Here is an 11,346-nt window from a genome sequence, read left to right on the forward strand (position 1 = left end):
CACCCCCCTTTACTCTCCCCTCCCCTTACTCTCCCATCACCTTACTTTTCACTCTTTCCCTCCCCTCCTGACTTTCTCCCTCCCCTCCCAACTATTTCTCCCCGACTATCCACCTCCCCTCCGTTTCCACTATCCCCCTCCCCACTATCCAACATCTCCTCCATCCTTACTATCCCTCTCACCTGCTCCACCCTCCTCTGCCCTTCAACCCCTCCACCTTCCCCTCTCACCTCACCCCTCCTCTCATCCCTCTCCCACTTCCTTCCCCTCTCTGTCCACTGTTGACCTCCACAATCCCACCTTCCCGACTTTTCACTATCCGCCACTCCCCCTCCCCTCTCCCCCTTGCCCTCCCTCTCTCCATCCCTCTCCCCCTCACACCTCTCCTCTCCACCACCCCCTGTATCTCCCCTTGCCCCCTCTTCCCCTCCCCTCCTCCCTTTACCCTCTCCTCTCCCTCACCTCCTCCCCGCCTGCTGCCTCCCTCCTCCTCCCCTCCCCTCACCCTCCCTCACCCTCTCACCCACCCTTTCCCCGCCCTGTCCCCCAATCTCCCTCCTTTTACCCCTCTCTTCATCCATCCTCCCCTCCTACCCCTTTCCCTCTCCCCTTCCCCCTCCTTCTCCTCTTCCCCTTTCCCCCCTCTCCCCTCCCAACCCTTCCCCTCCTTTCCCCTCCCCACTCCTCTACCCCCCTCACCCAACCCCTCTCCCCTTCCTTCCCCCCTACCCCTCTCCATTGTCATCCCCCGTCCTCTCCCCACTCTCCATCTGCACTCCTTCACCCCTCCCCATTATCATTTCCCTTCCCTCCCTCCGTCCCCTGTCCCCCATCCCACTAACCTCCTCCGTCGACCTCTCCCTCCATTCCCTTTTCCCCCCTCCCCTCTCCTCTCCACTTTCTCCCTTCCCTCCCTCCCTCTTCACAATCCTCCTGTCCTCTCACCCTCCCCTCTCCATGATTCTCCCCTCCCTCCCTCCTTCCCTCCCCTCTCCCGCCCTGCCCTCTCACACTGAACCTGTTTCTCTTCCCTAACTTGTGGAATTCAGGAAGTGATCTCGTGTTTTCTGAATCTTGCTTTCTTACAGGTAAGATCTGAGCTCCGCTGTCACTTTCTCTTCATTTCACTGTTTCTTCCCCCACCCCCCAACCTCAGAACATCTAATGGCGATCAGATCCCACAGCTTACACTGTCTCCCTGGTCTTTCTGACTTTCAATTCCTGACAAACTCACTCCTGATTGAAGGAACGACTCATTTCCATGTGGGTTAAAGGTGAGCATTCAGTCTCTCTCTATCTCTATGTGTATCTCTCTCTCTCTCTCTCCCACCCTCCCCTTACAGTCTCTTCTCTGCCTGTCTCTCTCCCTTTCTGCATTTCCCCTCTGCGTCTGTCTCTTTTTCACACTGTCTCTGTCTCTCTCCACTTCTGTCTGTGTGTTTCTCTCCTCACACGCGCTGTCTCTGACTCTATCTCTGTTTCTCTCCCCCTCTCTTAGTGTTTGTCTCTCGCTCTCTCTGTCTACTTCCTCCCTGTGTCTCTCTCTAGCTCGTGGTCTCCCTCTCTGTCCCTCTCCCTCTGTCTTTCTCTGTCTCTCTTTCTCCTGCTGTTTCTGTCTCACAGTCTCTCTCTCTCTCTCAGTCTCACTGTTTCTTTCCCTCTGTGACTGTATTTTTATGTCTCTCTTGAGTCGGCCTCTATATTGCGTGCACAGTACATATATCTTGTTGTATATCTCTCGCCTCCTCTGCTTCTGTCTCTTTTCCCTTTTTTCTTTCCCCCTCTCTCCAATCACGACCCCCCCCCACCGTCTTCATCTCTCTCTCTCTCTCATACTGTTGTGTGTGTTTCTCTCCATGTCTCTTGTTTTATTTCTTCTCACTATACACCTCAAGCACATCTCTCTCTCAGCCTACCTCTCCCGATCTCTCTATCTCTCTCTCTCTCAGCCTACCTCTCCCGATCTCTCTATCTCTCTCTCTCTCAGCCTACCTCTCCCGATCTCTCTATCTCTCTCTCTCTCAGCCTACCTCTCCCAATCTCTCTCTCTCTCTCCCTGAGCCTACCTCTCCCGATCTCTCTATCTCTCTCTCTCTCTCTCCCTGAGCCTACCTCTCCCGATATCTGAAGTGAGTGAAACCTCTTTTATCCTTCCTAAGCACAGCTCCAGTAACCCCTGAGCGCAGCAATTCAGAGAGCTGCAACTCTCTCAGATCATATTGTCTGTCCTGTGGCCAAGGGGAGCCGTGGACTTTGCAAACAAGGCAAAGGGTGTGCTGAAAGTGAGGCCCTCACCAGGGTTTCACAGCGAGTGACTCACTTTCTTCAACTACTTTCGTGTTTGCTCACACTTTGAGGCAGGTGGAAGATTGAGCAAATCCCAGTCTCCACCACAAACAGATCTTCCACAAAATCTGTAACCGATCTTCTCAATAACACAGCTGTCATATATCAGGAGGCAGCTTTATTCTGTATCTAACCCCGCGCTGTCCCTGTCCTGGGAGTGTTTGACGGGGGCACAGTGTAGAGGGAGCTTTACTCTATCTAATCCCGTGCTGTCCCTGTCCCTGGGGGTGTTTGATGGGGGGGTTAGTGTAGTGGGAGCTTTACTCTGTATCTAACCCCATGCTGTCCCTGGGGCTGTTTGATGGGGAGGCAGTGTAGAGGGAGCTTTACTCTGTATCTAACCCCATGCTGTCCCTGTCCTGGGAGTGTTTGATTGGGGGGCAGTGTAGAGGGAGCTTTACTCTGTATCTAACTCTGTACCTGTGCTCGGAGGTAGAGGATTGGAAACTTGCCCATGTAACACCTTTATTTAAAAAGGGGGAGAGACGAAAAGAAAAACCAGTAGCTGTTATTGTCGGTTATCAGATCAATATTGGGAGTCCATTGTAAAGGGTGATGTGGTGGAATACTTAGAAATCCTAATAAGATTAAGCAAAGTCAGCGTTGGTTCATGAAGGGGAAATTATGACAAATGTGCTGCAAATCATTGAGGGGTTACAAGCAGGATAAATTATGAAGAAGCAGTGTGTGTGGTTTGTTGGGACTTCACAAAGAGACCTTGGTGGGGGGGGGGGGCGCAGGGGACAGGTTCATAGCTCCCTGAGAGTGGAGTCACAGGTAGACAGGGCGGTGAGGGAGGTGTTTGGGACACTGGCCTTTATTGGTCAGTGCATTGAGTACAGGGAGCTGGGAGGGTCATGTTGCGGCTGTACAGGACATTGGTTAGGGCCACTTCTGGAATACTGTGTGTAATCCCAGTCTCCCTGCTACAGGAAGGATGTTGTGAAATTTGAAAGGGTCAAAAAAGATTTACGAGGATGTTGCCAGGGTCGGAGGGTTTGAACATCGGAGGCTGAGGGGTGACCTTATAGAGGTTTATAAAATCATGAGAGGCATGGATAGGGTGAATAGATAAGGTCTTTCCCCTAGGGTCGGGGAGTCCAAAACTGGAGGGGCATAGGTTTAAGGTGAGAGGGGAAAGATTTAAAAGGGACCAGAGGGGTAACTATTTCACACAGAGGGTGGTGCGTGTATGGAACGAGCTGCCAGAGGAAGTGGTGGGGGCTGGTACAGTTACAGCATTTAAAAGGCACCTGGATGGAGACATGGATAGGAAGGGTTTAGAGGGATAAGTGGTAGCAAATGGGACTCGATTAATTTAGGATATCTTCAGGTTGGCTTGGCGAGTTGGACCAAAGGGACTGTTTCTATCCTGTACAGCCCCATAACTCTATAAGAGTCCATGGTATAGAGTAAAATACAGTCGATGCTGGAAATCTGAGACACACATAGAGAATGTGACAGATGCTCAGCTTCTGTGGAGAGAGAAAAGCAGATTTTTTCGAGTGCAGTATTAATTCCAAAGAAGACATTGCACACTCGAAATGTTAACTCTGTTTCTCTCTCTCTCTCTCTCCATAGATGCTGCGAGACCTGCTGAGTTTCTCCAGCAATTTTGTTTATATTTGTGCAATGGGGAGAAAATATCAGTTTGGAGAGAGGATTGGCTGTCTGAGAAAGACAGATTGCGTTCAAGTCATACAGCACAGAAACAGGTCCCTTTGGTCCAACGTGTCCACAATGACCAAGTTTCCCAAACTAAACTAGTCCCATCTGCCTGTGTTTGGCCCATGTCCCTGTAAACCCTTCCTATCCATGTCCCCATCCTGATGCCTTATAAATGCTGTAACTGTACCAGCCTCCTCCACTTCCTCTGGCAGCTCGTTCCACACACACACCACCCTCTGTGTGAAAAAGTTACCCCTCAGGTCCCTCTCCCCTCTTACCTTAAACCTATACCCCTCTAGTTTTGGACTCTCCTACCCTAGAAAGGAGGGTATTTTTCAGGCTGGTGACCTGTAACTGGTGGAGTGACGCAGCGATGAGCGCTGGGGCTCTAGTTATTTACAACACACACTAAGGACTTGGATGAGAGTGTCCTTTGGCCGAGTTTGTGACTTACAGAAAAATAGGTGCGAAGGCATTCGGTGGAGATGAAACGCAGAGCTTGCAGAGGGATACAGGAAGGTTAAGTGAGTGAGAAAAACTTGTCAGATGTGATATAGCGTGGGACATGAGAGGTCTGGACTTTGGCAGGAAGAGTAGAGGAGCTGAATATTATTTAAATGGAGAAAGACTGCAGAAAGCTACAGCACAGAGAGATTTGGGAGTCCTCACGTATAAATCACAAAAAGCTAATGCACAAGCTCAGGGGGTAACAGGGAAGGCAAATGGAACGTTGGCTTTAATTTGAAAGGGAATGGAGTCGAAAAGTAGGCTAGTCTTATAAACTATACAAGGCACTCGTAAGAGCACACCTACAATACTGTGAGTGGCTTTGGGTCCCCCTTATCTAAGGAAAGATATCCTGGTATTAGAGGCAGTCCAGAGGCTAATCCTGGATGTGAGGAGAGAGGAAGTAAATTGGACATTTATTCATCTGAGTTTAGAGAAAGGAAAGGTGACCTTGTTAAAACAAACAAGATTTTTAAGGGGGGACTTGATCGGGGAAATGTGGAGAGGTTGCGACCGCTTGTGGGAGAGGAGAGGACCAAAGGATGTAATCTCAGAATAAGGGGTCACCCATTTGAGATGGAGATGAGGATGAATTTTACCTCTCAGAGGGGAGTAAATCTGTGGAATGCTTTACCACAGAGGGCTGTGAGGCTGGGCCACTCAGTATCTTCAAGGCTGAGAGAGATAGATTTTTAATCAGGGACGGATTCAGGGGAAAGGGTAGGAAAACAGAGCTGAGGATGATCCATGAGCTCAATGGCGGAGCAGACCCAATAGGCCGAATGGCCCATTTTTGATGTTATGTCTTCTGCTCTGTACGTGTCCTGGGAGTGTTTGATGGGGGGACAGTGTAGAGGGAGCTTTACTCTGTATGTAACCCCATGCTGTCCCTGTCCTGGGAGCGTTTGATGGGGGGGGACAGTGCAGAGGGAGTTTACCCTGTATCTAACCCTATGCTGTCCCTGCCCTGCGAACGTATGATGGGGCGAGAACATGTAGAGGGAGCTTTACTCTGTATCTAACCCTGTGCTGTTCCTGTCCTTGGGAATGTTTGATGGGGGGACAGTGTAGAAGGAGATTTACTCTGTATCTAACCCCATCCTGTCCCTGTCCTTGATCGGGGGGGGGGAACAGTGTGGAGGGAACTTTCCTCTGTATCTAACCCCGTGCTGCCCCTGTCCCTGGGAGTGTTTGATAGGGGACAGTGTAGTGGGAGCTTTCCTCTGTATCTAACCCTGTGCTGCCCCTGTCCCTGGGAGTGTTTGATGGGGGACAGTGCAGTGGGAGCTTTCCTCTGTATCTAACCCCGTGCTGCCCCTGTCCCTGGGAGTGTTTGATAGGGGACAGTGTAGTGGGAGCTTTCCTCTGTATCTAACCCTGTGCTGCCCCTGTCCCTGGGAGTGTTTGATGGGGGACAGTGCAGTGGGAGCTTTACTCTGTATCTAACCCTGTGCTGTCCCTGTCCTGCACCCGCCGCCCCCCCCCAGTCTGTCCCTCTGCCCCCTTCAATGCCAAATGCTCTCACCTGTTGTCTATCTCCTTCTTGTTGCCATTTGATGGCATGTACCACCTGCACCATCGCCTGCGATTCCTTTGCTCGCTGCCCCCAGGCCATAGCCTGTGTCCGCTCACCCCAAGCCCTCCTCCTCGCCACAGGGACGATGGCCAACCAGGGCCCCAAATATGGATTCAGCCGGCAGGTGCAGCAGAAGATTGACCAGAAGTACGACAGCGAGTTGGAGGGGCAGCTGGTGGATTGGATCATGCTCCAGTGCAGCACCGAGGGTCCCACGGGACCGCAGCTCCAGCGGCCGCCCCCTGGCAAGGCCGCCTTCCACCAGTGGCTGAAGGACGGCTCAGTAAGTCGCGGTGCCTCCCCGGTCGAAGTGCCCCCCCTTGTTTCACCGTCCGAAGCTGAGAAAAGGGTGGTCGATCTTGCAAGATGGAGGCAGGGTTACCTTGCGCATTGGGCAGAGAAAGATCCCGTACTGTTGTTTCTTGCCAGCCCCCCACCCCCGCCAAGGCAGAGGGGTCTAGGGTTTGGGGTGTGAGGTTTGAAGGGCAGGGTCAGACCCCACTTTATTGTCTGGAGGGTGACGGGCTTTGAAGCTGTGGATTGTGAGGTCCCAGCCTGCCCAGTGAGTACTGGCACCTCCTACAGCAGGGGCTCAGGTACACCCGATCGTTTTCCCCGAGGATCTTGCAGAATTGAAACTCCGGAGTGTGACCTCATCCCTCGGGGCTGGGGCGTAACGGGATTGAATTCCAGGTTCAGGGTCCGGTTTGAGGATTCTCCGTTAGATCTGGGATTGGAGTTTGCTTTGGGTTTCAGGTTCATTTGTTACGATTTCTAATATAATTGCACAGATTAGCACAGATACCCCACAGTGTGGAAGCAGGCCATTCGACCCATCAATCGACACTGACCCTCCAAAGAGCATCCCACATAGACCCACAGCCCTCACCTCTTCCTGTAACATTGCATTTCCATGGCCAATCCACCCTAACCCGCACATCCCTGGGCACTATGGGACAATTTAGCACGGCCAACCCACCCTAACCTGCACATCCCTGGGCACTATGGGACAATTTAGCACGGCCAACCCACCCTAACCTGCACATCCCTGGGCACTATGGGACAATTTAGCACGGACAACCCACCCTAACCCGCACATCCCTGGGCACTATGGGACAATTTAGCACGGCCAATCCACCCTAACCTGCACATCCCTGGGCACTATGGGACAATTTAGCACGGCCAACCCACCCTAACCTGCACATCCCTGGGCACTATGGGACAATTTAGCACAGCCAATCCACCCTAACCTGCACATCCCTGGGCACTATGGGACAATTTAGCACGGCCAATCCACCCTAACCTGCACATCCCTGGGCACTATGGGACAATTTAGCACGGCCAATCCACCCTAACCCGCACATCTTTGGACTGTGGGAGGAAACCGGAGCACCCAAAGGAAACGCACGCAGACACAGGGAGAACGTGCAAACTCCACACAGACAGTCACCCGAGGGTGGAATTGAACCCAGGTCCCAGCCCTGTGAGGCAGCAGTGCTAACCACTGAGCATTCCCATTGGGTTGGGTTTAGAATTGAGTTTAAGATGTTGGGTTTAAATTTGGGGCTGCTTTTGGGCTCCAAATCAGAGCAAGCAGCCAATTTTTGAGTTTGCAGTTTGAGCCTCAGTGTGGGGTTGAGATTGGTTGATCGGGATTGGAGGCTTGAACGTTTGAGGTGAAGACTGAGCTTTGTGGGAGCAGGGGTGTGGAATTTGAGATTTTGATTTTTGGGGGTTGGGTCTGAATTTGGAGCAGAGTTTCAGCATCGAGTTTGGAAACGTTTGCGATTGAGTTTGGGGTTTGAGTTGGGTAAGGGGAATGGGATTGCATCCAGCTGGATGTCCATTCTCTTCTTGTCCCTCTCAAGGGGTGGAAGTGGGGTGAGTGAACAAGGTTATCTCAGTCGAGTTAGCGTTCCCAAGGAATTTGCATCCCTGGACTGAAATCTGAAACCTCAGCAGTGGGGAGGGAATGTTTCTTGGTAGGAAGCCATGCCAGTGAGGGAAGAGATCAGGTTGAGTGTAAGGTGGAGACATGTTAGCTTTCTCCCTTGTCCTAACACTGCCTGTGTCTGCTGCAGGTCCTATGCCACCTCATCAACAGCCTGAACCCGCCAGAGAGGCGCCCCATCAAAAGGATCCAAGTTTCTGAACGAGCCTTCACCCAGATGGAACAGATCTCCCAGTTCCTCAAGGCCATGACGGACTATGGACTCACTGCCACCGATCTTTTCCAGACCGTGGACTTGTGGGAAGGTGAGCTGGTCACCTTGAACAGATGCCAAGGATCTTCCCTCGGGGCACCCGAGTGGGGAAATAGGATTTGGAGATGGCAGAATGGGCTCCCCTTGTTTGTGGGTGCAAAATTCGAAATGGGCTGAACGTATCCTCCTGGATCATGGAGGGCTGAGTGGCCTCCTCCAGCTCTGGTCGGACAGGCTGAAGAAGGGGCGTAATGGCCTCCTGCTGTTGCTGTGGGACAGGTGAGCGAAGGGGCTGAGTGGCCTCCTGCTGTTGCTGTGGGACAAGTGAGAGAAGAGGCTCAGTGGCCTTCACTTGCTGTGGGACAGGTGACGAAGCGGGCTGAATGGTCTCCTGCTGTTCCAACAGGACAGGCTGGCAAAGGGGCTGAATGGCCATCTCCTAATCTTCCTTTCCATGGATCAATAACAGTACAAATAACAGGAGTTTCTCTCTGTCTCTCAGCTAAAAATTTACCAGCTGTTCAACAGTCTCTGATGGCGCTGGGAGGGAAAGCGATCTCCAAGGACGATGGATATTTTCAAGGTGACCCCAGCTGGTTCCCACGGTGAGTCCCGGGAAAGGCAATGGTGGGGTCTGATCTGGGAGTGTTTGATGGGAACAGTGTAGAGGAAGCTTTACTCTGTACCTAACCCTGTGCTCTCCTTGTCCTGGGAGTGTTTGATGGCGGACAGCGTAGAAGGAGCTTTACTCTGTATCTAACCCCGTGCTGTCCCTGTCCTGGGAGTGTTTGATGGGGGACAGTGTAGAGGAAGCTTTACCCTGTATCTAACCCCATGTTGTCCCTGTCCTGGGAGTGTCTGATGGCGGGGACAGTGTAGGGGGAGCTTTACCCTGTATCTAACCACGTGCTCGCCCTGTGCTGGGAGTGTTTGATGGGGAGAGACAGCATAGAGGGAGCAGGGGCTGAGGAGATGGGAATACCTTGTCTTAATGTGACGGCCCGTGCTGCGCTCCCTTGGGGGCAAGATGGTTGGAGAGTTGGCGAGCAGTTTGGGGAGCTGGCCCACCATCAGTTTTCTCACTCTTGTCCCTTTTTTTTTCTGGCTGTGCGACCAGGAAAGCTGTGCAGAACCCTCGTGAGTTTACCGAGGAGCAGATGCGACAGGGTCAGACCATCATCGGGTTGCAGATGGGATCGAATCGGGGGGCGTCTCAGGCTGGGATGACCCCCTCAGGATTGAGCCGGCAAATCATGTAACGCGGGAGGCAGCCAGAATGATTGATTGGCGTGGAAATGGCTGCTGGGTCCCCACTGGGGCTGTCTGCTTCACTCAATAAAGTCGCGGCATGTTCATGCTGCCTCTGTGTGTCTGCTTCTATCAATCAATCACTGACTGAATCAGATCCCCGAAGGTGCAAGGACAGCTTCTTCAGCTGGTGAAGAGAGCACGAGCCTTTCCCGTGGTATACATCAGCAGAGAGGGTTATATTTGGTGCTCTACAGGTCCTTGTCTCGGCCGCAGCTGGAGTACTGCGTACACTTCTGGTCACCCACACAGCACCGAGGGATGGGATTACACTGGGACAGAATGCAGAGGAGACTCACCAGATGTTGCCTGCGATGAAGCATCTCAGCGAAGAGAGAGCTGGATATGCTCGGTTTGTTTTCTTCAGATTAGGGAAGGTTGAGGGGGGTGAATCTGATGGAGATGTATAAGGTTAGCAGGGACACAACAATGTACTAATGAGACTGAGAGACACCAGTCAGTGTACAGATATCTCCCTGAGAGAGAGAGAGGGGACTGAGAGACACCAGTCAGTGTACAGATATCTCCCTGAGAGAGAGAGAGGGGACTGAGAGACACCAGTCAGTGTACAGATATCTCCCTGAGAGAGAGAGAGGGGACTGAGAGACACCAGTCAGTGTACAGACACCTCCCTGAGAGAGAGAGGGGACTGAGAGACACCAGTCAGTGTACAGATATCTCCCTGAGAGAGAGAGGGGACTGAGAGACACCAGTCAGTGTACAGATATCTCCCTGAGAGACAGGGAACTGAGAGACACCAGTCAGTGTACAGACACCTCCCTGAGAGAGAGAGGGGACTGACAGACACCAGTCAGTGTACAGATATCTCCCTGAGAGAGAGGGGGGACTGAGAGACACCAGTCAGTGTACAGATATCTCCCTGAGAGAGAGAGAGGGGAGACTGAGAGACACCAGTCAGTGTACAGATATCTCCCTGAGAGAGAGGGGACTGAGAGACACCAGTCAGTGTACAGGTATATCCCTGAGAGAGAGGGGGGTTACTGAGAGACACCAGTCAGTGTACAGATATCTCCCTGAGAGAGAGGGGACTGAGAGACACCAGTCAGTGTACAGATATCGCCCTGAGAGAGAGAGGGACTGAGTGACACCAGTCAGTGTACAGATATCTCCCTGAGAGAGAGAGGGGGGAACTGAGAGACACCAGTCAGTGTACAGGTATCTCCCTGAGAGAGAGGGGGGTTACTGAGAGACACCAGTCAGTGTACAGATATCTCCCTGAGAGAGAGGGGACTGAGAGACACCAGTCAGTGTACAGATATCGCCCTGAGAGAGAGAGGGACTGAGAGACACCAGTCAGTGTACAGATATCTCCCTGATAGAGAGGGGACTGAGAGACACCAGTCAGTGTACAGATATCGCCCTGAGACGGAGGGAGTGAGAGACACCAGTCAGTGTACAGATATCTCCCTGAGAGAGAGGGGGGGGGGACTGAGAGACACCAGTCTGTGTACAGATATCTCACTGAGAGAGAGGGGGCTGAGAGACACCAGTCAGTGTACAGATATCTCCCTGAGAGAGAGGGGACTGAGAGACACCAGTCAGTGTACAGATATCTCCCTGAGAGAGAGGGGTCTGAGAGACACCAGTCAGTGTACAGATATCTCCCTGAGAGAGAGGGGACTGAGAGACACCAGTCAGTGGACAGATATCTCCCTGAGAGAGAGAGGGGACTGAGAGACACCAGTCAGTGTACAGATATCTCCCTGAGAGAGAGGG

At 52.3% G+C, this 11,346-nt stretch overlaps 1 protein-coding gene across 3 annotated transcripts; it reads left to right on the top strand.

The window, feature by feature from the left end:
* Window positions 1–952: 952 nt before the first annotated feature.
* Window positions 953–9,661, top strand: LOC125449588 (transgelin-3-like). Of its 3 annotated transcripts, none has more exons than XM_048525419.2 (5): window positions 953–1,088; window positions 6,178–6,380; window positions 8,179–8,353; window positions 8,804–8,906; window positions 9,419–9,661. In XM_048525419.2, exons 2-5 carry the CDS (start codon window positions 6,183–6,185, stop codon window positions 9,558–9,560), a joined length of 618 nt encoding a protein of 205 aa, XP_048381376.1. In that variant the 5' UTR covers window positions 953–1,088; window positions 6,178–6,182; the 3' UTR covers window positions 9,561–9,661. The 3 variants fall into 3 exon arrangements, with proteins under 3 accessions (XP_048381376.1, XP_048381377.1, XP_048381375.1); XM_048525420.2 differs by having other exon boundaries at window positions 982–1,088; window positions 6,132–6,380; XM_048525418.2 differs by lacking the exon at window positions 953–1,088 and adding an exon at window positions 1,114–1,274.
* Window positions 9,662–11,346: the final 1,685 nt, after the last annotated feature.

The sequence above is a fragment of the Stegostoma tigrinum genome, chromosome 46 (genome assembly GCF_030684315.1).
Source record: "Stegostoma tigrinum isolate sSteTig4 chromosome 46, sSteTig4.hap1, whole genome shotgun sequence".
Classification (NCBI taxonomy): Eukaryota; Metazoa; Chordata; class Chondrichthyes; order Orectolobiformes; family Stegostomatidae; genus Stegostoma; species Stegostoma tigrinum.

Excerpts from the sequence above, each read along its gene's own strand:
- LOC125449588 (XM_048525418.2), top strand. Across the intron at positions 6,381-8,178 it reads AGTGGCTGAAGGACGGCTCA|GTCCTATGCCACCTCATCAA; the intron begins GTAAGTCGCGGT and ends TGTCTGCTGCAG. Across the intron at positions 8,907-9,418 it reads GACCCCAGCTGGTTCCCACG|GAAAGCTGTGCAGAACCCTC; the intron begins GTGAGTCCCGGG and ends CTGTGCGACCAG.